General features: G+C 40.3%; 1 protein-coding gene across 1 annotated transcript in view; it reads left to right on the top strand.

The window, feature by feature from the left end:
- SLC5A1 (solute carrier family 5 member 1) overlaps positions 1-20,898 on the top strand; it is an 82,524-nt gene that overhangs the window by 28,503 nt on the left and 33,123 nt on the right. The window contains exons 3-5 of the mRNA XM_059140096.1: positions 6,478-6,582; positions 7,200-7,259; positions 8,768-8,872. Of these exons, the coding sequence (XP_058996079.1) occupies positions 6,478-6,582; positions 7,200-7,259; positions 8,768-8,872 (270 nt within the window). The remainder of the gene's footprint in view (positions 1-6,477; positions 6,583-7,199; positions 7,260-8,767; positions 8,873-20,898) is intronic.

Genomic DNA, 20,898 nt, shown 5'->3' with positions numbered 1-20,898 from the left:
GGGCAGTTCTATTTTCAACATTTTGAGGAACCTCCATGCTGTTTTCCAGAGTGGCTGCACCAGCTTGCATTCCCACCAACAGTGTAGGAGGGTTCCCCTTTCTCCGCATCCTCGCCAGCATCTGTCATTTCCTGACTTGTTGATTTTAGCCATTCTGACTGGTGTGAGGTGATATCTCATTGTGGTTTTGATTTGTATTTCCCTGATGCCGAGTGATATGGAGCACTTTTTCATGTGTCTGTTCGCCATCTGGATGTCTTCTTTGCAGAAATGTCTGTTCATGTCCTCTGCCCATTTCTTGATTGGATTATTTGTTCTTTGGGTGTTGAGTTTGCTAAGTTCTTTATAGATTCTGGACACTAGTCCTTTATCTGATATGTCGTTTGCAAATATCTTCTCCCATTCGGTCAGTTGTCTTTTGATTTTGTTAACTGTTTCCTTTGCTGTGCAAAAGCTTTTGATCTTGATGAAATCCCAGTAGTTCATTTTTTCCCTTGCTTCCCTTGCCTTTTGCGTTGTTCCTAGGAAGATGTTGCTGCGGCAGAGGTCGAAGAGGTTGCTGCCTGTGTTCTCCTCAAGGATTTTGATGGATTCCTTTTGTACATTGAGGTCCTTCATCCATTTTGAGTCTATTTTCGTGTGTGGTGTAAGGAAATGGTCCAATTTCATTTTTCTGCATGTGGCTGTCCAATTTTCCCAGCACCATTTATTGAAAAGGCTGTCTTTTTTCCATTGGACATTCTTTCCTGCTTTGTCGAAGATTAGTTGACCATAGAGTTGAGGGTCTATTTCTGGGCTCTCTATTCTGTTCCATTGATCTATGTGTCTGTTTTTGTGCCAGTACCATGCTGTCTTGATGATGACAGCTTTGTAATAGAGCCTGAAGTCCGGAATTGTGATGCCACCAATGTTGGCTTTCTTTTTCAATATCCCTTTGGCTATTCGAGGTCTTTTCTGGTTCCATATAAATTTTAGCATTATTTGTTCCATTTCTTTGAAAAAGATGGATGGTACTTTGATAGGAATTGCATTAAATGTGTAGATTGCTTTAGGTAGCATAGACATTTTCACAATATTTATTCTTCCAATCCAGGAGCATGGAACATTTTTCCATTTCTTTGTGTCTTCCTCAATTTCTTTCATGAGTACTTTATAGTTTTCTGAGTATAGATTCTGTGTCTCTTTGGTTAGGTTTATTCCTAGGTATCTTATGGTTTTGGATGCAATTGTAAATGGGATTGACTCCTTAATATCTCTTTCTTCTGTCTTGCTGTTGGTGTAGAGAAATGCAACTGATTTCTGTGCATTGATTTTATATCCTGACACTTTACTGAATTCCTGTATAAGTTCTAGCAGTTTTGGAGTGGAGTCTTTTGGGTTTTCCACATATAGTATCATATCATCTGCGAAGAGTGATAATTTGACTTCTTCTTTGCCGATTTGGATGCCTTTAATTTCCTTTTGTTGTCTGATTGCTGAGGCTAGGACCTCTAGTACGATGTTGAATAGCAGTGGTGATAATGGACATCCCTGCCGTGTTCCTGACCTTAGCGGAAAAGCTTTCAGTTTTTCTCCATTGAGAATGATATTTGCGGTGGGTTTTTCATAGATGGCTTTGATGATATTGAGGTATGTGCCCTCTATCCCTACACTTTGAAGAGTTTTGATCAGGAAGGGATGTTGTACTTTGTCAAATGCTTTTTCAGCATCTATTGAGAGTATCATATGGTTCTTGTTCTTTCTTTTATTGATGTGTTGTATCACATTGACTGATTTGCGGATGTTGAACCAACCTTGCAGCCCTGGAATAAATCCCACTTGGTCGTGGTGAATAATCCTTTTAATGTACTGTTGAATCCTATTGGCTAGTATTTTGTTGAGTATTTTCGCATCTGTGTTCATCAAGGATATTGGTCTATAGCTCTCTTTTTTGGTGGGATCCTTGTCTGGTTTTGGGATCAAGGTGATGCTGGCCTCATAAAATGAGTTTGGAAGTTTTCCTTCCATTTCTATTTTTTGGAACAGTTTCAGGAGAATAGGAATTAGTTCTTCTTTAAATGTTTGGTAGAATTCCCCCGGGAAGCCGTCTGGCCCTGGGCTTTTGTTTGTTTGGAGATTTTTAATGACTGTTTCAATCTCCTTACTGGTTATGGGTCTGTTCAGGCTTTCTATTTCTTCCTGGCTCAGTTGTGGTAGTCTATATGTTTCTAGGAATGCATCCATTTCTGCCAGATTGTCAAATTTATTGCCGTAGAGTTGCTCATAGTATGTTCTTATAATAGTTTGTATTTCTTTGGTGTTAGTTGTGATCTCTCCTCTTTCATTCATGATTTTATTTATTTGGGTCCTTTCTCTTTTCTTTTTGATAAGTCGGGCCAGGGGTTTATCAATTTTATTAATTCTTTCAAAGAACCAGCTCCTAGTTTCGTTGATTTGTTCTATTGTTTTTTTGGTTTCTATTTCATTGATTTCTGCTCTGATCTTTATGATTTCTCTTCTCCTCCTGGGCTTAGGGTTTCTTTCTTGTTCTTTCTCCAGCTCCTTTAGGTGTAGGGTTAGGTTGTGTACCTGAGACCTTTCTTGTTTCTTGAGAAAGGCTTGTACCGCTATATATTTTCCTCTCAGGACTGCCTTTGTTGTGTCCCACAGATTTTGAACCGTTGTATTTTCATTATCATTTGTTTCCATGATTTTTTTCAATTCTTCTTTAATTTCCCGGTTGACCCATTCATTCTTTAGAAGGATACTGTTTAGTCTCCATGTATTTGGGTTCTTTCCAAACTTCCTTTTGTGGTTGAGTTCTAGCTTTAGAGCATTGTGGTCTGAAAATATGCAGGGAATGATCCCAATCTTTTGATACCGGTTGAGTCCTGATTTAGGACCGAGGATGTGAGATATTCTGGAGAATGTTCCATGTGCACTAGAGAAGAATGTGTATTCTGTTGCTTTGGGATGAAATATTCTGAATATATCTGTGATGTCCATCTGGTCCAGTGTGTCGTTTAAGGCCTTTATTTCCTTGCTGATCTTTTGCTTGGATGACCTGTCCATTTCAGTGAGGGGAGTGTTAAAGTCCCCTACTATTATTGTATTATTGTTGATGTGTTTCTTTGATTTTGTTATTAATTGGTTTATATAGTTGGCTGCTCCCACATTGGGGGCATAGATATTTAAAATTGTTAAATCTTCTTGTTGGACAGACCCTTTGAGTATGATATAGTGTCCTTCCTCATCTCTTATTATAGTCTTTGGCTTAAAATCTAATTGATCTGATATAAGGATTGCCACTCCTGCTTTCTTCTGATGTCCATTAGCATGGTAAATTCTTTTCCACCCCCTCACTTTAAATCTGGAGGTGTCTTCGGGCTTAAAATGTGTTTCTTGGAGGCAACATATAGATGGGTTTTGTTTTTTTATCCATTCTGATACCCTGTGTCTTTTGACAGGGGCATTTAGCCCATTCACATTCAGGGTAACTATTGAGAGATATGAATTTAGTGCCATTGTATTGCCTGTAAGGTGACTGTTACTGTATATGGTCTCTGTTCCTTTCTGATCTACCACTTGTAGGCTCTCTCTTTGCTTAGAGGACCCCTTTCAATATTTCCTGTAGAGCTGGTTTGGTATTTGCAAATTCTTTCAGTTGTTGTTTGTCCTGGAAGCTTTTAATCTCTCCTTCTATTTTCAATGATAGCCTAGCTGGATATAGTATTCTTGGCTGCATGTTTTTCTCGTTTAGTGCTCTGAAAATATCATGCCAGCTCTTTCTGGCCTGCCAGGTCTCTGTGGATAAGTCAGCTGCCAATCTAATATTTTTTCCATTGTATGTTACAGACTTCTTTTCCCGGGCTGCTTTCAGGATTTTCTCTTTGTCATTGAGACTTGTAAATTTTACTATTAGGTGACGGGGTGTGGGCCTATTCTTATTGATTTTGAGGGGCATTCTCTGAACCTCCTGAATTTTGATGCTCGTTCCCTTTGCCATATTGGGGAAATTCTCCCCAATAATTCTCTCCAGTATACCTTCTGCTCCCCTCTCTCTTTCTTCTTCTTCTGGAATCCCAATTATTCTAATGTTGTTTCGTCTTATGGTGTCACTTATCTCTCGAATTCTCCCCTCGTGGTCCAGTAGCTGTATGTCCCTCTTTTGCTCAGCTTCTTTATTCTCTGTCATTTGGTCTTCTATATCACTAATTCTTTCTTCTGCCTCATTTATCCTAGCAGTGAGAGCCTCCATTTTTGATTGCACCTCATTAATAGCTTTTTTGATTTCACCTTGGTTAGATTTTAGTTCTTTTATTTCTCCAGAAAGGGCTTTTATATCTCTTGAGAGGGTTTCTCTAATATCTTCCATGCCTTTTTCGAGCCCGGCTAGAACCTTGAGAATTGTCATTCTGAACTCTAGATCTGACATATTACCGATGTCTGTATTGATTAGGTCCCTAGCCTTCGGTACTGCCTCTTGTTCTTTTTTTTGTGGTGAATTTTTACGTCTTGTCATTTTGTCCAGATAAGAGTAAATGAAGGGGCAAGTAAAATACTAAAAGGGTGGCAACAACCCCAGGAAAATATGCTTTAACCAAATTAGAAGAGATCCAAAATCGTGAGTGGGGAGAAAGGGGATAAAAAGAGGTTCAAAAAGGAAGAAAGAAAAAAAAAAAAAAAAGAAAGAAAAGAAAAAAAAAAAAGAAAAGAATTTTAAAAAAAAGAATACACCTAAGAAAAATGTAAAAAAGAAAAAATATATATATTAGATAAACTAGTATAAAATCGTTAAAAAAGAAAAAGGTAACAGTTAAAAAAAATTTTACCCGAAGGCGAGAAAAAAAAAAAAATGAAAAAGAAAAAATTAAATTAACTGCAAGACTAAAAAAAATCACAGGAAAAAAGCCATGAGTTCCGTGCTTGGCTTTCTCCTCCTCTGGGATTCTGCTGCTCTCCTTGGTATTGAAACCGCACTCCTTGGTAGGTGAACTTGGTCTCGGCTGGATTTCTTGTTGATCTTCTGGGGGAGGGGCCTGTTGTAGTGATTCTCAAGTGTCTTTGCCCCAGGCGGAATTACACCGCCCTTACCCGGGGCCGGGGTGAGTAATCCGCTCGGGTTTGCTTTCAGGAGCTTTTGTTCCCTGAGCGCTTTCCGTATAGTTCCGGAGGACGGGAATACAAATGGCGGCCTCCTGGTCTCCGGCCTGGAGGAGCCGAGAGCCCAGGGCCGCACTCCTCAGTGCGCGCTCAGAGAACCGCGCCCAGTTACTCCCGTCTGCCTGACCTCCGGCCGCGCTCCGAGCTCACCGAGCCTGCGACCGGTTCAAGGTAACACGGAGCTGCGAGCTTACTGTCGGCTCTGTCTCTGTAGCCGGCTTTCCCGTTCCAATACCCGCAAGCTCTGCGACACTCAGACACCCCCGATCCTTCTGTGACCCTGCGGGACCTGAGGCCACGCTGACCCCGCGTGGGCTTCGCCCCGGTTTAGCCTCTGGAGCGATGTCCCTCAGCGGAACAGACTTTTAAAAGTCCTGATTTTGTGCACGGTTGCTCCGCCGCTTGCTGGGAGCCGGCCCCTCCCCCCGGGGTCTATCTTCCCATCGCTTTGGATTCACTTCTCCGCAGGTCCTACCTTTCAGAAAGTGGTTGTTTTTCTGTTTCCAGAATTGCTGTTCTTCTTCTCTTCGATCTGCCGATGGATTTTCAGGTGTTTGCAATCTTTAGATAAGCTATCTAGCTGATCTCCGGCTAGCTGAAGCAGTCTCAGCTTGCTACTTCTCCGCCATCTTGACTCCTCCAGAGAGTTATTATTAGTAGCATCTCATGTTACTTGGGGGCACATGGGATCATAGAATTTTAAAAAAATTTTTATTTAAATTCCATTAACATATAATGTAATATTGGTTTCAGAGGTAGAGGCCAGTGATTCATCAGTCTTATATAATATCCAGTGGGGATCATAGAATTTAATAATTAGGAATCATTTGTTCTACCCCTTGCCTTCTCTAATAAGTAAGAGGACTAAGGCCCAGAGACTTCCTTTTAATGAGTCCTTTTATCAAAACTGTCCACATTTACTGAAAGTCAGTTTGGTCAGGGTCATATGTCAGAAGTGTTGAGGACACAGAGATGAATGGCACGGGGCCTGCTTATGAGCAGACAACCTCTTGGAAGTCTTATAAGGAAAGCTCAGTGGGCTGTGGGTCCTCTTTGTTATTGGCCATTGGATTGACAAAGGATCCACAGATAATCTACTTAGGGGATACACACTGCTTCTTCCCCAATCCTCTCTTTTTCATCTTCACTATTACCCAAGACCCCACATCCACCTTGTGCATCAGTGGTCTCTACAGACATACAGTCAAGTTTCCAGCCTGCCTCTGCTCTTTCTTGTCCTTCTTGTGGGTGATATGCCTCTTCTCTGTTTAGTCTACCTTTGAGTGTCCTGATGGAGCATAGAGTCCTTACCAGACTTTCTCTTTGTGTTTCCAGATTGGAGCATCTCTCTTTGCCAGTAACATAGGAAGTGGCCACTTTGTGGGGCTGGCCGGGACAGGAGCTGCTGCAGGCATTGCCATGGGAGGCTTTGAATGGAATGTGAGTAACATCAGAGACACTGGGTCTTGGAGGTGGAAGGAAGTTTAGCAGTCAGCCAGTTCAGTCTGTTCTTGGAGATGCTCTAAGTGTTAGGGAATCAACCAGGGCCTCCCTCTGATGTAGATGGAAAAGGGGCACAGCTTCAGGAGCTCCATGGTCCCATTCCACTTCCACCAGAGTAGTGTGAGAAAACTATATAATGATATAATGGCAATAGTATTTTTTTCTTCTTTTAAAAATCCAAGTCCTCTTATACCCTTTTGGCCATATTGGAGGTTTTGAAATTCTTACCACCAGATTTCCATTATCATTATTATTATTATTATTTGAAAGTTCTCTAAGTAGTATTTTACTCCTTGTAAACCTGAGAAGAGGCCAAAGGGGCTATGTTGTCAATGGCGGCCCCCTGGGGTCCCTCTGCTATTGCCCAACTACCATTCCTATGGGCCAATCAGGCAGCAAAGGCCTCTTTCATTTTCTGATGGCCACTTGGGGAGTTGTCCCCAGAGCCCCAAGAGAATATGCTTGGTGATTTTCCTGTAGTAATTGAGGGCAGATAGCAGAATGGGCTAAGGTTCCTCCTGGTTTGATTCTACCTATTGTTTTGTTTGTTTCAGGCACTGATTTGGGTGGTTGTCTTGGGCTGGGTGTTTGTTCCCATTTACATTAAGGCTGGGGTAAGTATCTCCTCTGTTATTCCATTTCATGCAGTATATATATATATATATATATATATATATACACACACACACACACACACATACATACACACACACACACACCCCACACCCACATATATATAATACAAATATATTATATTATTATTATTATATATTATATTATAATACAAATATATTATTATAATATATAATATATAACATATTATTATGTATTATATATAATATAAATATTATATATAATATGTATCTCACACACACACACATACACACACACATACAGTATGAGCTCCATCCTCCTGAAAGACAAAGGAGACTTGGAGACTTTATAGCATAAGTGGCAGAGAACACCTGTGGCTTGGTTCTCTTTTCCAGGATATAAAATTTTTTTTTTTTAAAGATTTTATTTATTTATTTGACAGAGAGAGAGATCACAAATAGGCAGAGAGACAGAGATTATTTATTTGACAGACATCACAAGTAGGCAGAGTCAGGCAGAGAGAGATGAGGAGAAGCAGGCTCCCTGCTGAGCAGAGAGCCCTATGCGGGACTCGATCCCAGGCCCCTGGGATCATGACCTGAGCCGAAGGCAGAGGCTTAACCCACTGAGCCACCCAGGCGCCCCAGGTTATAAAATTTTTGACCACTTTTAGGGACATTCAATAGATCCACTCAGCCATGACTTGACTGTCTAAGAAGGCCCCTAAACAACCTCATTCTATGCAGCGCCCTCTTAAGCATCACATCCCTTCACCTTGGGTCTACACTTGCAAGACACTGCCATGCATTTGCTCATGTGTGCCTCTGCTCCTGGAAGGGAAGCAGCATGTGAAAAGAACTGTATTTCCCTTTCAGTAGCTCTTGCAGCTGCTACTCAACTATTGAATGCATGCTAAGTCTCTTGACTAAATATCTCTGACATTTTACACAAGACAGCTTTGGTAGTATCTGTTTAGTGAGATATAATGAATACCTACATTAGGAGCTGAAAGCAATACAGAAAGAACACAGGACAGACTCCACATCTTTTGGAGGCTTATGGACTATTGGTGACATGTGTGTGATCCCAGAAGACAGCAGACTCAGGGTTGAGTGAGTGAGACAGAAGTATAGTCAGAATTTGCAGAAAGGAACTGGGAGAACAGTTGAGCAGGACTGCACTGACAATCTTTGGCAAAGCCTGTGTGCAAAGCAGAAGAACCATACACCCAGCCTGGCTACTTGTTCACAGTAGGCACTCTGTGTAAGAATGTATATCTATTTCCTCTTCCTTCAGGGTGAAGATCTGCTTTCTTGGTTAGGTGTTCATGTGTCCATTTAAAACAGTGTCTTTTGAGCATCTTCAGTGTCCTGGGATAATACCCTACCCTTGCAGGGGTAGGGCATATGGGAACAAGTTTGGATTGAAGAATGGGGCCATCTGGCTACCTTACAGATTTCTCTGACCCTTCTTCTTTGAGTCTTCTGGTCAATTTGGCTGATGATTACCTTTCTTACATCCCATGCAGGTGGTGACAATGCCAGAGTACCTGAAGAAACGATTTGGAGGCAAGCGGATCCAGATCTACCTCTCTATTCTGTCCCTGTTACTCTACATTTTCACCAAAATCTCAGTGAGTCTACTGCCCTGGGGACGGGCATTAGCTGTCTCAGAATCTGCCCACTCCTGTTCCTCAGCACATACTGGACCACCAAGGAACAGCAGTATTTGTTTTATTAACTTGGTCCCTTAGGTCTTCTTGCTTCTTAAGGTAAAGTCCTATTTCATGCATCAAGAAGTCAACATAGGAACTCCTTACACTCCATCATGTGGAAGGTTAAAAACATAAACAGGCTCGAGTTTCAGTGAAAACTGTTCTTAATAGAACACTGAAAGGGAATTAGCAGTATCTAAGGGCTGGTTCCAACCTTGTAGTTAGCTGTGAGCCTTTGTGCTTGAAGGGATCAGAATCTGGCTTTGGTGATGTTTCTAATACACTTAAACAAGGCCAGTCAGTGACAACTCTTGAAGGGACTTCAGAAATTCTGCCTCTTCTTTTTGGGACGGAGAAATGAAAACTGGGAACTGAAAATACTTGCACAGGATCCTGAATCAAGAGTAGAACCCAAACTTCTGGCTCCACCTCTCTGTCCTTTTCATTGCACGAGGCTTTTCTTCTTTTTTTAATCTTTTTTTTCCCCCTGATGTTGCTCATGCTTTTTGTGTCATTTCTAAGAATCCATTGCCAAATCCAAGGGTTGAGAGAAAAGTGGCATTTTCTGAGACCACATAGGGTGTTACAAAGCACTCACTGCTCTATCAGAGGAGTTTTCTCATTGACTATGATCAGTTTTCCTGTCCTTCCCTATTCCTTGTCCTTCCAAAGGTAAGACTGGATCAATCTCAGCATCTTGGAAAGATCTTTCCTGGATGAAATTTGAGTCAGGTTGGATCTGAAATTAGCCTTCTGCTCTAGCTATGTAGCGTGCTGAAAAAATAGCTGCTATTGCTTTTATTTTCGGGGTCACTTAAAGCCAAGACAAGAGCAATATTAAATAACATTTGCAATTTTATTTATTTTGGAAAATTTCAAACATATACACCCAGAGATAGAATAGTATAATGAACACTAATGGACCAATACTTATCACTCAGCTTTAACAATGACTATCATTTTGTCATTCTTGTTCATCTATTTCTTCTACATTTTCCTCCCAGCAGTACTTTAAGTCAAATCCCAGACATTATGTCATTTTGCTATGAATTTTTCAGAATACAGCTTTGCCTTTTGAAAAACATAACCATTGTGCTATTATCACATAGCAAAATCCAAGGGAATTTTCTAATTTAGGTGTTTTAATACCTGGTCCATATCCAGATTTTCCTGATTATATAAAAAAGGTCTTCTTACAGTTGATTTGTTTGAACCAGAATCTAAATGAAGTATATACATTGTATTTGACTATACTTTCTTTAAAGGAAATATCTATATCTTCAACTTAACATAATTATTTTTTTCTTCTATGCCATTACCTCCCAGCCCTAGTCTGGACCTACAGGCACATACTTTTTTTTTTTTTTTTTAATTGGGTTGTTTTTCTTTTTTTGTTGTTGAATTGAAAGAATTCTTTTTTTAAATATGATTTTTAATTTTTCAATTAACATATAATGTGTTATTAGCCCCAGGGTTACAGATCTGTGAATCGCCAGGTTTACATACTTCACAGCACTCACCATAGCACATACCTTTCCCAATGTCCATAACTCTACCACCCTCTCCCTACCTGCCCCCCTGAAGCAACCCTCAGTTTGTTTTGTGACTAAGAGTCTTTTACAGTTTGTCTCCCTCCCCATCCCATCTTGTTTCATTTATTCTTTTCCTGCCCCCCAAACCTCCCACATTGCCTCTCAACTTCCTCATATCAGGGAGATCATATGATAATTGTCTTTCTCTGATTGACTTATTTTGCTAAGCATAATACCCTCTAGTTCCATCCATGTTGTCGCAAATGGCAAGATTTCATTTCTTTTGATGGCTGCATAGTATTCCATTGTATACATATACCACATCTTCTTTATCCATTCCTCTGCTGATGGACATCTAGGTTCTTTCCATAGTTTGGCTATTGTGGACATTCCTGCTATAAACATCCAGGTGCATGTGCCCCCTCGGATCACTACATTTGGATCCTTAGGGTAAACACCCAGTAGTGCGATTGGTGGGTTGTAGGGTAGCTCTATCTTCAACTGCTTGAGGAACTTCCATGCTGTTTTCCAGAGTGGTTCCACCAGCTTGCATTCCCACCAACAGTGTAGGAGGGTTCCCCTTTCTCTGCATCCTTGGCAGCCTCTGTCATTCCCTGACTTGTTAATATTAGTCATTCTGACTGGTGTGAGGTGGTATCTCATTGTGGTTTTGATTTGTGTTTCCCTGATGCCGAGTGATGTGGAGCACTTTTTCACGTGTCTGTTGGCCATCTGGATGTCTTCTTTTGCAGAAATGTCTGTTCATGTCCTCTGCCCATTTCTTTTTCTTTTTTTAAAAAATTTTTTATTTTTTATAAACATATATTTTTATCCCCAGGGATGCCCATTTCTTGATTGGATTATTTGTTCTTTGGGTGTTGAGTTTGATAAGTTCTTCATAGATTTTGGACACTAGTCCTTTATCTGATATGTCGTTTGCAAATATCTTCTCCCATTCTTTCAGTTGTCTTTTGGTTTTGTTAACTGTTTGCTTTGCTGTGCAAAAGCTTTTGATCTTGATGAAGTCCCAATAGTTCATTTTTGCCCTTGCTTCCCTTGCCTTTGGTGATGTTCCTAGGAAGAAGTTGCTGCGGCTGGGTCGAAGAGGTTGCTGCCTGTGTTCTCCTCAAGGATTTTGATGGATTCCTTTCTCACATTGAGGTCCTTCATCTGTTTTGAGTCTGTTTTCATGTGTGGTGTAAGGAAATGGTCCAGTTTCATTTTTCTGCATGTGGCTGTCCAATTTTCCCAACACCATTTGTTGAAGAGACTGTCTTTTTTCCATTGGACATTCTTTCCTGCTTTGTTGAAGATTAGGTTACCACAGAGTTGAGGGTCTATTTATGGGCTCTCTATTCTGTTCCATTGATCTATGTATCTATTTTTATTCCAGCACCATACTGTCTTGATGATGACAGCTTTGTAATAGAGCTTGAAGTCTGGGATTGTGATGCCACCAACCTGGCTTTCTTTATCAATACTCCTCTGGCTATTCGAGGTCTTTTCTGGTTCCATATAAATTTTAGGATTATTTGTTCCATTTCTTTGAAAAAAATGGATGGGATTTTGATAGGGATTGCATTAAAAGTATTCTCTATATGTTCTAGGTACTAGACCCTTATCAGATAAAGGATTTGCAAATATTCCACTCCCCCCCCACGCCCCGCATGCTGTGGGTTTTCTTTTCATTTTCTTTTTAAAATTTATTTATTTAATTAATTATTTTTAATTTAATTTAATTTTTTCAGTGTTCTAAGATTCATTGTTTATGTACCACACCCTGCCCTCCATGCAAATTCTATAATGTCCTTTGAGACACAAAAGTTTTAAATCTTGATGAAGTTCACATCTATTTTTATTTTTGTTGTTTATGCTTTTAGTGTCATTTCTAGGAATCCATTGCCAAATCCAAGATCATGAAGATTGACTCCTCTATTTTCACTGAAGAGGTTCAAGTTCACGCATGTCCAGTTCTTTCAACACCATTTGTTGAAGAGACTATTTCTTTTTCTTTTTTTTTTTTTTTGTTTTTAATTTTTAGCATAACATTATTCCTTATTTTTGCACCACACCCAGTGCTCCATGCAATCTGTGCCCTCTCTAATAGCCACCACCTGGTTCCCCCAACCTCCCACCCCCCGACACTTCAAAACCCTCAGATTATTTTTCAGAGTCCATAGTCTCTCATGGTTCACCTCCCCTTCCAATTTCCCCCAACTCCCTTCTCCTCTCCATCTCCCCTTTTCCTCCGTGCTATTTGTTATGCTCCACAAATCAGTGAAACCATATGATAATTGCCTCATTGAATGGTCTTGCACATACATTTCTATACCACTCAATGTAAACATGCTTTTGCCTATAAGGCTGATAGAACTTTGTCTTGGAGTTGGGACTGATTCCCAGAGTACTACTTCCTCCTTGCCCAGCTTTTTGACTCAAACCACTACTGCTCTTGACTGGTGCCTATGCGTTTTGCCAGCAATGTGATGATTTTACCACCTTCAGTTTCTTCTCCCCTCCTTCAGGGTTAGTCTTTAGTTATAAGATGAAGATGCTGGGCTTTTTAGTGCTATGTCATTAGATATCAATGTGCAGAGCCTAGATTCAGAAATGCTGTGAGGGGTGGAGAAATCAGGCTTCCTGAGGTAGAGAAGAGCAGATATAAGAGGAGGAAAAGGAATGTAAGCGGGGAGGAAGAGGAGGTTACTCTGGAGCTAGGTGGGGATTGGCAAGGGAACTGCTCCTTGGTTCAGCTTGTGAGGTGGCACCTGTCTAATGAGGGTGTAGAGGAGGCTACTGGGATTCCCCTTCTTTGAATCAAGTCTTCTCCAAGTCCACAGTTCAAGCGGGTAAAATCTGTTGACTAGTTGCCATGTAAGGGTACTCTTTATCCTTGGAGCTGGTGTGGGGTAGTCATATAAATAAACTAAATACCCAATCTCTCTCATTGCCTTCCAATCACCTCATCTATTGTTCAGGTTACTGATTAAACCTTCTGTGACTTGGGAACCCCCAGATAGCTGAGGGGCAGTCTTGCTTAGCTCACGTCCTGATGGAGCTCATTCCCCACCAGTCAGCCTTTTCTGAATTTTGGTTTTGAAAAGTACTTGGTACAGGTTGCTCCTTCTCTGCATGATTTCTGGGCCTCCTTGCTGGAAGCTTTGCCCAGAATCTTACATTCTCCACCTGCTACGCAGAGGCAGCAATCTTTTGAATAATGTGTAAGAAGGATGATAGCTGCCTTTTATTTAATGTTGGTCTCTTTGCTTAGATTCTGATAGAGGTTTTACTTATTTCATCTCCAGTTTACATGAGCATTGATAAGATAACTGAGCCTCAGAGAAGTTAGATAATTTGTCTCAAATCACATAGCAAGTGTGTGGCAAAACCAGGATTGGAACCCATGTCTTTCTAGTCCCAGAGTCTGTGTTCTTCTCACAGTTCTGCTCTATGTTTGGATGCACAGCATGATGGATTGGGATTGATCATCTAGTGCTATGTCCTATGCTCTCATTTTATAGCTGGAGAAACAGGTCCCAAGAAAGGAAGGGACTCTGTGGGGTTAAAGAGTAGCAGAACTATGAACAGCAGGGTAACTGTTATTGACACAAAATCTTTGGCATTATGTGGTTCCTGACTTCTAAATTTTTCATTCCTTTATTACAGGGTCTGTTAAAATTCAAGACCTTGGGAAAAATTAAGATAGCCAGTTAAATGACCTTACAATATGAACAAGTTTCTAAGAGTATGGATTTGAGAGGACTGTGAGGAGAGAACATTGACTGCACACTGGTATATGAAGGATCTGAAGGAGGGACATTTAGGCAGGGGGAGAAGGAGGGAAAGGTTGACACGTGAGACTTTATCTTTATAAGTTTGGCTTACTTCAGGTTCATCATGAGTCATAGAGCACGAAATCATTAAAATAATTACACTGATGTTGAATGTACCTCCTAGGAACTCACATTAAGATACACATGGAATCAAAGTTCATGGACAAAAGAAAATAATTGTTAGCGAACAAAGTAAGATACGTATTTATATTGCACACAAAGATTAATCAGTCTTGTTGGGTGTATGTAGAGGCATGGACAATTTGTGATGGGCAAGAAAGAAGAAGGGTGGCCCTGTGAGATCCAAGTCTCCCAGGAAGTCTTCAGAGAGGATATAGGGATTCAATGTATGTGTAATTGATAGGAGAGAAAAATCATTTCAGTTGGAGAGCCCAGATATAACCCAGCCACTGAGCAGCAGTGGTGTGGAATCTTGACTATGGCCACCATCTTGTGGCTAGGTTTTGGACTCTAAGACTCAGATTTGATTATTTCTCCATGTACTCCTCTGAATTTTCTTGGCTCTCTGCTGTCCCCTTCCTGGAACCCTGCCTTATCAAGTTCTGGATGCATTTTGTTCTATAGAATTTCCCAGTATCATGTATCTTATTTAAGTGTGCGCAATCACTTGAGATAAGCCTCAGATTTTATGAATTACATGTGATGACTGAATGTCCCTGTTTATATTTCCTGGGGCTGTTAACATGACTGCAATAAACTTTTACAGCAACTCCACTGTCCATTTTGGATCCTTGAGTGAAAATAAGAGCTTTGGCTTTTACTTAAGGTTTGAATACTCATTACCTGAGCCATTTGCTTTCACAAATGAAAAGAGAAATTTGAGCAATGTGGCTCTCCATCTCAAATGTCGTTGCCAGGCAGGATTTATTGGGTGCTCAGATATAACTCGGACCAGAATGGGCTGCAAAGCAAACATATAAAATCATAGGATCTCAAAGTGTCAGACAAGTAATCTATGCAAGTCTCATGGTCAGAGACTCAATTACTCTTAAGAGGTTTCCCAACTGAATCTGTAATTTTATTATTCCCCATGAGTCTCATGGACATTGTTCAGACAACTTTTCACCAAAGGGATGGGAATAAAGCCTTTGAGCTGAATCCAACTGCCTGTTTTTGTAAATATAGTTTTTTTTTAAAACAGTTTATTTATTTGAGAGAGAGAGAGAGAGTGTGAGTGAGTGCAGAAGCAGCAGGGAGAGTCTGAGAGAGGAGGAGAAGCAGACTCTCCACTGAACAGGAAGCCTTACTTGGGGCTCAATCCCAGAACCCTGATATCATTCCTTGAGCCAAAGGCAGATACTCAACTGACCGAGCCAACCAGGTGCCCCTGTAGATATAGTTTTATTGGAACATGGCCACACTGATTTGATGTATTATCTATGGCTGCTTTCATGCATCAACTTCAGAACTGAGCAGGTTGGACAGAGACTATATGGTATTTAAAACCTAAAACGTTTATTACCTGAAACTTTATAGAAAATGCTTGCTGAACTTTGGTCTAGAATATGGTAATTTCTATTTCAAGTTGGTTTTGCTTAGCAGCATTGGGGAAATTTGCTTATTTCCTTCCTTCCTTCCTTCCTCCTTGATTTTTTCTTTATTAAGGGCTAAGAGAAATTTAGAGAATGAGCAATCTGGGAAGAGCTGTGAAACAAATGGTCTCATAGGATTATAGGAGAGTTCTTTACTATCATGCTGGTGGTATATGTCCTTAATCATTCTCCTACTTATATAAATAAAAAAATAACAAAATGCTTCAAACATACAGAAAAGTACAAAGACTAATGTAGCAAATACCCCCACCCTGATTCTATAGATCTTAAAAAACTCTTCATTTTTAAAAGGAAACAAATAAAATATTACAGATATTATGGAAGACTTATTTCTACCCTTCTTTTTAAAAAAAGATTTTATTTTTAAAATTTCTTTTCAGTGTTCCAGAATTCATTGTTTATGCACCACACCCAGTGCTCCATGCAATATGTGCCCTTCATAATACCCACCACCAGGCTTACCCAATCTCTCATCCCCCTCCTCTCCAAAACCCTCAGTTTGTTCTTCAGATTTTATTTATTTATTGGAGAGAGAGAGAGAGAGAGTGAGCACAAGAGGGGGAGGGGCAGAGGGAGAAAGAGAAGCAGACTCCTTGTTGAGCAGGGAGCCTGATGTGGGGCTCAATCCCAGGACCTTGGGATTTTGACTTGAGCCAAAGGCATACACTTAATTGACTGAGCCACACAGGCTCCCCTATATCTACCCATCTTGATCCTGTTTCCTTCTTTATTAAAAGTTATACATGTCTTAAACTTACTGTGTTTTCCTCTGGTCTGCTTTTATATTTTTACTACCTATATATGTATATTTATATACCCATAAGGAATATAATGTGTGTTAAAGTTTTTGCTCTCCCCACTTTTGAAACTATAAGAAAGATGGGACAGGAGTATTTAAGAAAGTCTAGAGTGGAAAAGCCTCCTTAATCCCATGACTCTAATACAGATATTTCATATTGTTTCTTTGCCCTTATGTGTGATTTCTTTTATAGAATTACAGTCAGAACATGGGGGCTTAAGTGGGTAGGAGAAGAATAAATGGAACAAGATGGGATTGGGAGGGAGACAAACCATAAGTGACTCAATCTCACAAAACAAACTGAGGGTTGCTGGGGGGAGGGGGTTTGGGAGAAGGGGGTGGGATTATGGACATTGGGGAGGGTATGTGATTTGGTGAGTGCTGTGAAGTGTGTAAGCCTGGTGATTCACAGACCTGTACCCCTGGGGATAAAAATATATGTTTATAAAAAAAAAAAAAAAGAATTGCAGTCAGAATGTGCATACCATTTGTCATCTTTCTTCCCCATCTTAGCATCAAACTGTATACATTTTTCCATGTTTCCATCTTCAAAATTATTATTTTGGGGGGATGTGAACTTAATGATTGATACATAATTTTCAGCAAGACATTTAGAAATCTTCTGGTGGACCAAAAGCTCTCAACAGTGGTCACTGTTGGTCCAAGTGATGGAAGTAAGGACACTTTTACTTTTCAGTGTATAACTTTCTGGGCTGTTGTCCCCCCTGACTATACTCATAAGTTATTTTATTTTAAAAGTAAGTAAAAAATGTTTTTTTAAACAATAAAAGATCTTGCTCTCTGCAGAAAATATTCCAGAAAAGAGAAATTTTACCTTTTAGTGTTGTGGGAAAGTCACTGGATTTGGACACAAAGAGCCGGATTTTAGCTATTGAGTTTGTCATTAATTTTGTGTCTCTCATCTGTAGAGTAGAGCCAATATATTTGTCCTATTACCTTGTCTTGGGGATCAAAACAATGAATGTACCTGAAAACATTTGGTAAATTCCCTGGTTATGGGGGAAAAAAACCTAGTGAAGCTAGAAAAGCTCAGGCACCTAGGATTCAAAGACTAGTATCAGAGCATCTGGGTTAATGTGAGCTTAGGTATGGCCAGTATCCTGAGTCACTCCTCCTGGCTTTTAGAGTTCTAAGGGAAGAATTTATTCCTGAGGTTAGATGTATAATCAATAAGTGGGGCCCCCCCCTTTTAAAAAATTTTTAAAATTTATTTTCAGCATAACAGTATTCATTGTTTTTACACCACATCCAGTGCTCCATGCAATCTGTGCCCTCTCCAATACCCATCACCTGATTCCCCCAACCTCTCACCCCCTGCCCCTTCAAAACCCTCGGATTATTTTTCAGAGTCCATAGTCTCTCATGGTTCACCTCTCCTTCCAATTTCCCTCAACTCCCTTCTCCTCTCTATCTCCCCTTGTCCTCCATGCTATTTGTTATGCTCCACAAATCAGTGAAACCATATGATAATTGACTTTCTCTGCTTGACTTATTTCACTCAGCATAATCTCTTCCAGTCCTGTCCATGTTGATACAAAAGTTGGGTATTCATCCTTTCTGATGGAGGCATAATACTCCATAGTGTATATGGACCACATCTTTCTTATCCATTCGTCCATTGAAGGGCATCTTGGTTCTTTCCACAGTTTGGCGACCGTGGCCATTGCTGCTATAAACATTGGGGTACAGATGGCCCTTCTTTTCACTACCTCTGTATCTTTGGAGTAAATACCCAATAGTGCAATGGCAGGGTCATAGGGAAGTTCTATTTTTAATTTCTTGAGGAATCTCCACACTGTTCTCCAAAGAGGCTGCACCAACTTGCATTCTCACCAACAGTGTAAGAGGGTTCCCCTTTCTCCACATTACCTCCAACACATGTTGTTTCCTGTCGTGCTAATTTTGGCCATTCTAACTGGTGTAAGGCGGTATCTCAATGTGGTTTTAATTTGACTCTCCTTGATGGCTAGTGATGATGAACATTTTTTCATGTGTCTAATAGCCATTTGTATGTCTTCATTGGAGAAGTGTCTGTTCATATCTTCTGCCCATTTTTTTATATGATTGTCTGTTTTGTGTGCATTGAGTTTGAGGAGTTCTTTATAGATCCTGGATATCAACCTTTTGTCTGTACTGTCGTTTGCAAATATCTTCTCCCATTCCATGGGTTGCCTCTTTGTTTTGTTGACTGTTTCCTTTGCTGTGCAGAAGCTTTTGATTTTGATGAAGTCCTAAAAGTTCATTTTCACTTTTGTTTCCTTTGCCTTTGGAGACATATCTTGAAAGAAGTTGCTGTGGCTGATATCAAAGAGGTTACTGCCTATGTTCTCCTCTAGGATTCTGATGGATTCCTGTCTCACGCTGAGGTCTTTTATAATAAATCGGACCCCTTTAAATGAGATAACTTTTTGTGATTTTACAGAGGCATGGAGGGGAGGGTTCAGCATTATGAATACTCATTCCAATTCCTATGGCTCAGTGTGCAGACGCAGGACAGAGTGGCCATTTCACCTTTAGCGAAGCTGATGTGCAGCTGGAGGTCCTTTCTTCCTCTCTGGCTATAGAGGATAGGATGGAACAGATTCAGGACCTGGGAGGGGAATGCTTTCTTTGGCTACAGGGCTTTCCCACTTCCAGCCACTGAGTATCATAAGCACTCAGAGTCAGAGCTTCTTACTTTAAAGATGAGAACACAGAGACATGGAGAGGTGAAATGTTTTATCTAAGGTCAGGCCTATAATGGCAGCACTGGTGTTACAACCCAGATCCTCTGACCACTAACCTTTGTGTGTATGTGTGTTTTCTCTTTCTAAGTCACCATTCTCTCCTTACCTTCTGACTCTGCATCTCCTCCTCCACCAAGAAAGACAATGATATTAGGTCTCCTGGGGCTAGAGAATCTGCAGGGGAGCTAAGAAACCAGTCCTCAGAAGACCTGTCTTGGGAGAGGGAGTTGTGCATTAGCATAAAAGCTTGGAGTTGGTGTGAGGCAGTCTCTCTGCCAACTAATAGAGGCAGAGAATAGGAGATGCGATTGGTGGGGAGCTGAGCCATTGGAGGGCCCCAAGGAGCTTAAGGAGGCTAAGATTGGAGAGGAGATGCAAGGGCATCATTCCCAGGGTTATGACCTGGTGGCCCTTTACACACCCTGAAACATATTAGGTTTTATGCAACAAAACAGCTTGTTCATTGCATCTAGGGGATGTCTATTTTCTTTCATACTTAGCAATTTGGAAATAAAAGATTTACCATGATCCTCCCTTAATACTAACTACCTGTCCTGGTAGTATTTTGGAGCTGCTATGAAAATTCATTTTGGGTGATTCTGGTACTCTCTATTTGGTTTAAATTAGCAGCTCACCATCCTGTCAGGTAGAAGGTTTTTTATTGGATTATATGAGGCAGGGAGGAGAAAGAGAACTGCATCAAGAACATAACTGGTGAATTTGGGGGTGAAGAGGAAACAATTCTTTCTAAAGTTTCATGAGATAATCTAGCTAAAAGCACCTAGAATCAAGCCTGCCATATAAGAGATTCTTGGTGATGTTCTTGTGTTTGAGTCAAGGTGGACTCCATTTGGGTTGAGAAGATAAAACTGATGTTGCTGAAGTTTCTCTCCATTCCAGAGTATGGGTGGGTTTTCCTTCTCATGGACTCTTTAGTACCTGTTTTTGGGAATAGGTCTAATAAACCTTTGCACACTGAGGTGTAAATGATGAAGAATAGCTTAGATCAGCAGTCTACAAGTGGGTTAGGAGGAACTTCAAGGTGTTAATAGTTATTCCTTGGCAAACAAAGTTCTATAGTTAAATAAGTTTGTGAAGAGTCATTTACCATGTTACCCTCCTGGGGAGTCATAGTACATACTGTATATTAAAGGCTCAGGAGAGTTGTGTGGTGAGGAAACTGTCTTAACGTTGCTTAAGCATTTTACAGATCTCTGACTAGGGAATCCTTTTTTTCCGCCCATGGGATATCTATTATCATCTTGAATAAAGCCTGTTGAGAAACTTAGGAATAGAACATGGCTCTGAGGAGTTTCTGTGTTTTTTTTTTAATTAAAAAAATTTTTTTTCTGGTAAGAACACTTAACATGCTATCTGTCCTTTTGACAAATTTTAAGTATAAAATACATTATTGTTGACTATAGGCACAATGTTGTGTGGCAGATCTCTAGAGCTTATTC

The sequence above is a fragment of the Mustela lutreola genome, chromosome 11 (genome assembly GCF_030435805.1).
Source record: "Mustela lutreola isolate mMusLut2 chromosome 11, mMusLut2.pri, whole genome shotgun sequence".
In the NCBI taxonomy this organism is placed as follows: domain Eukaryota; kingdom Metazoa; phylum Chordata; class Mammalia; order Carnivora; family Mustelidae; genus Mustela; species Mustela lutreola.
This window is presented reverse-complemented; position numbering and strand designations above follow the sequence as displayed.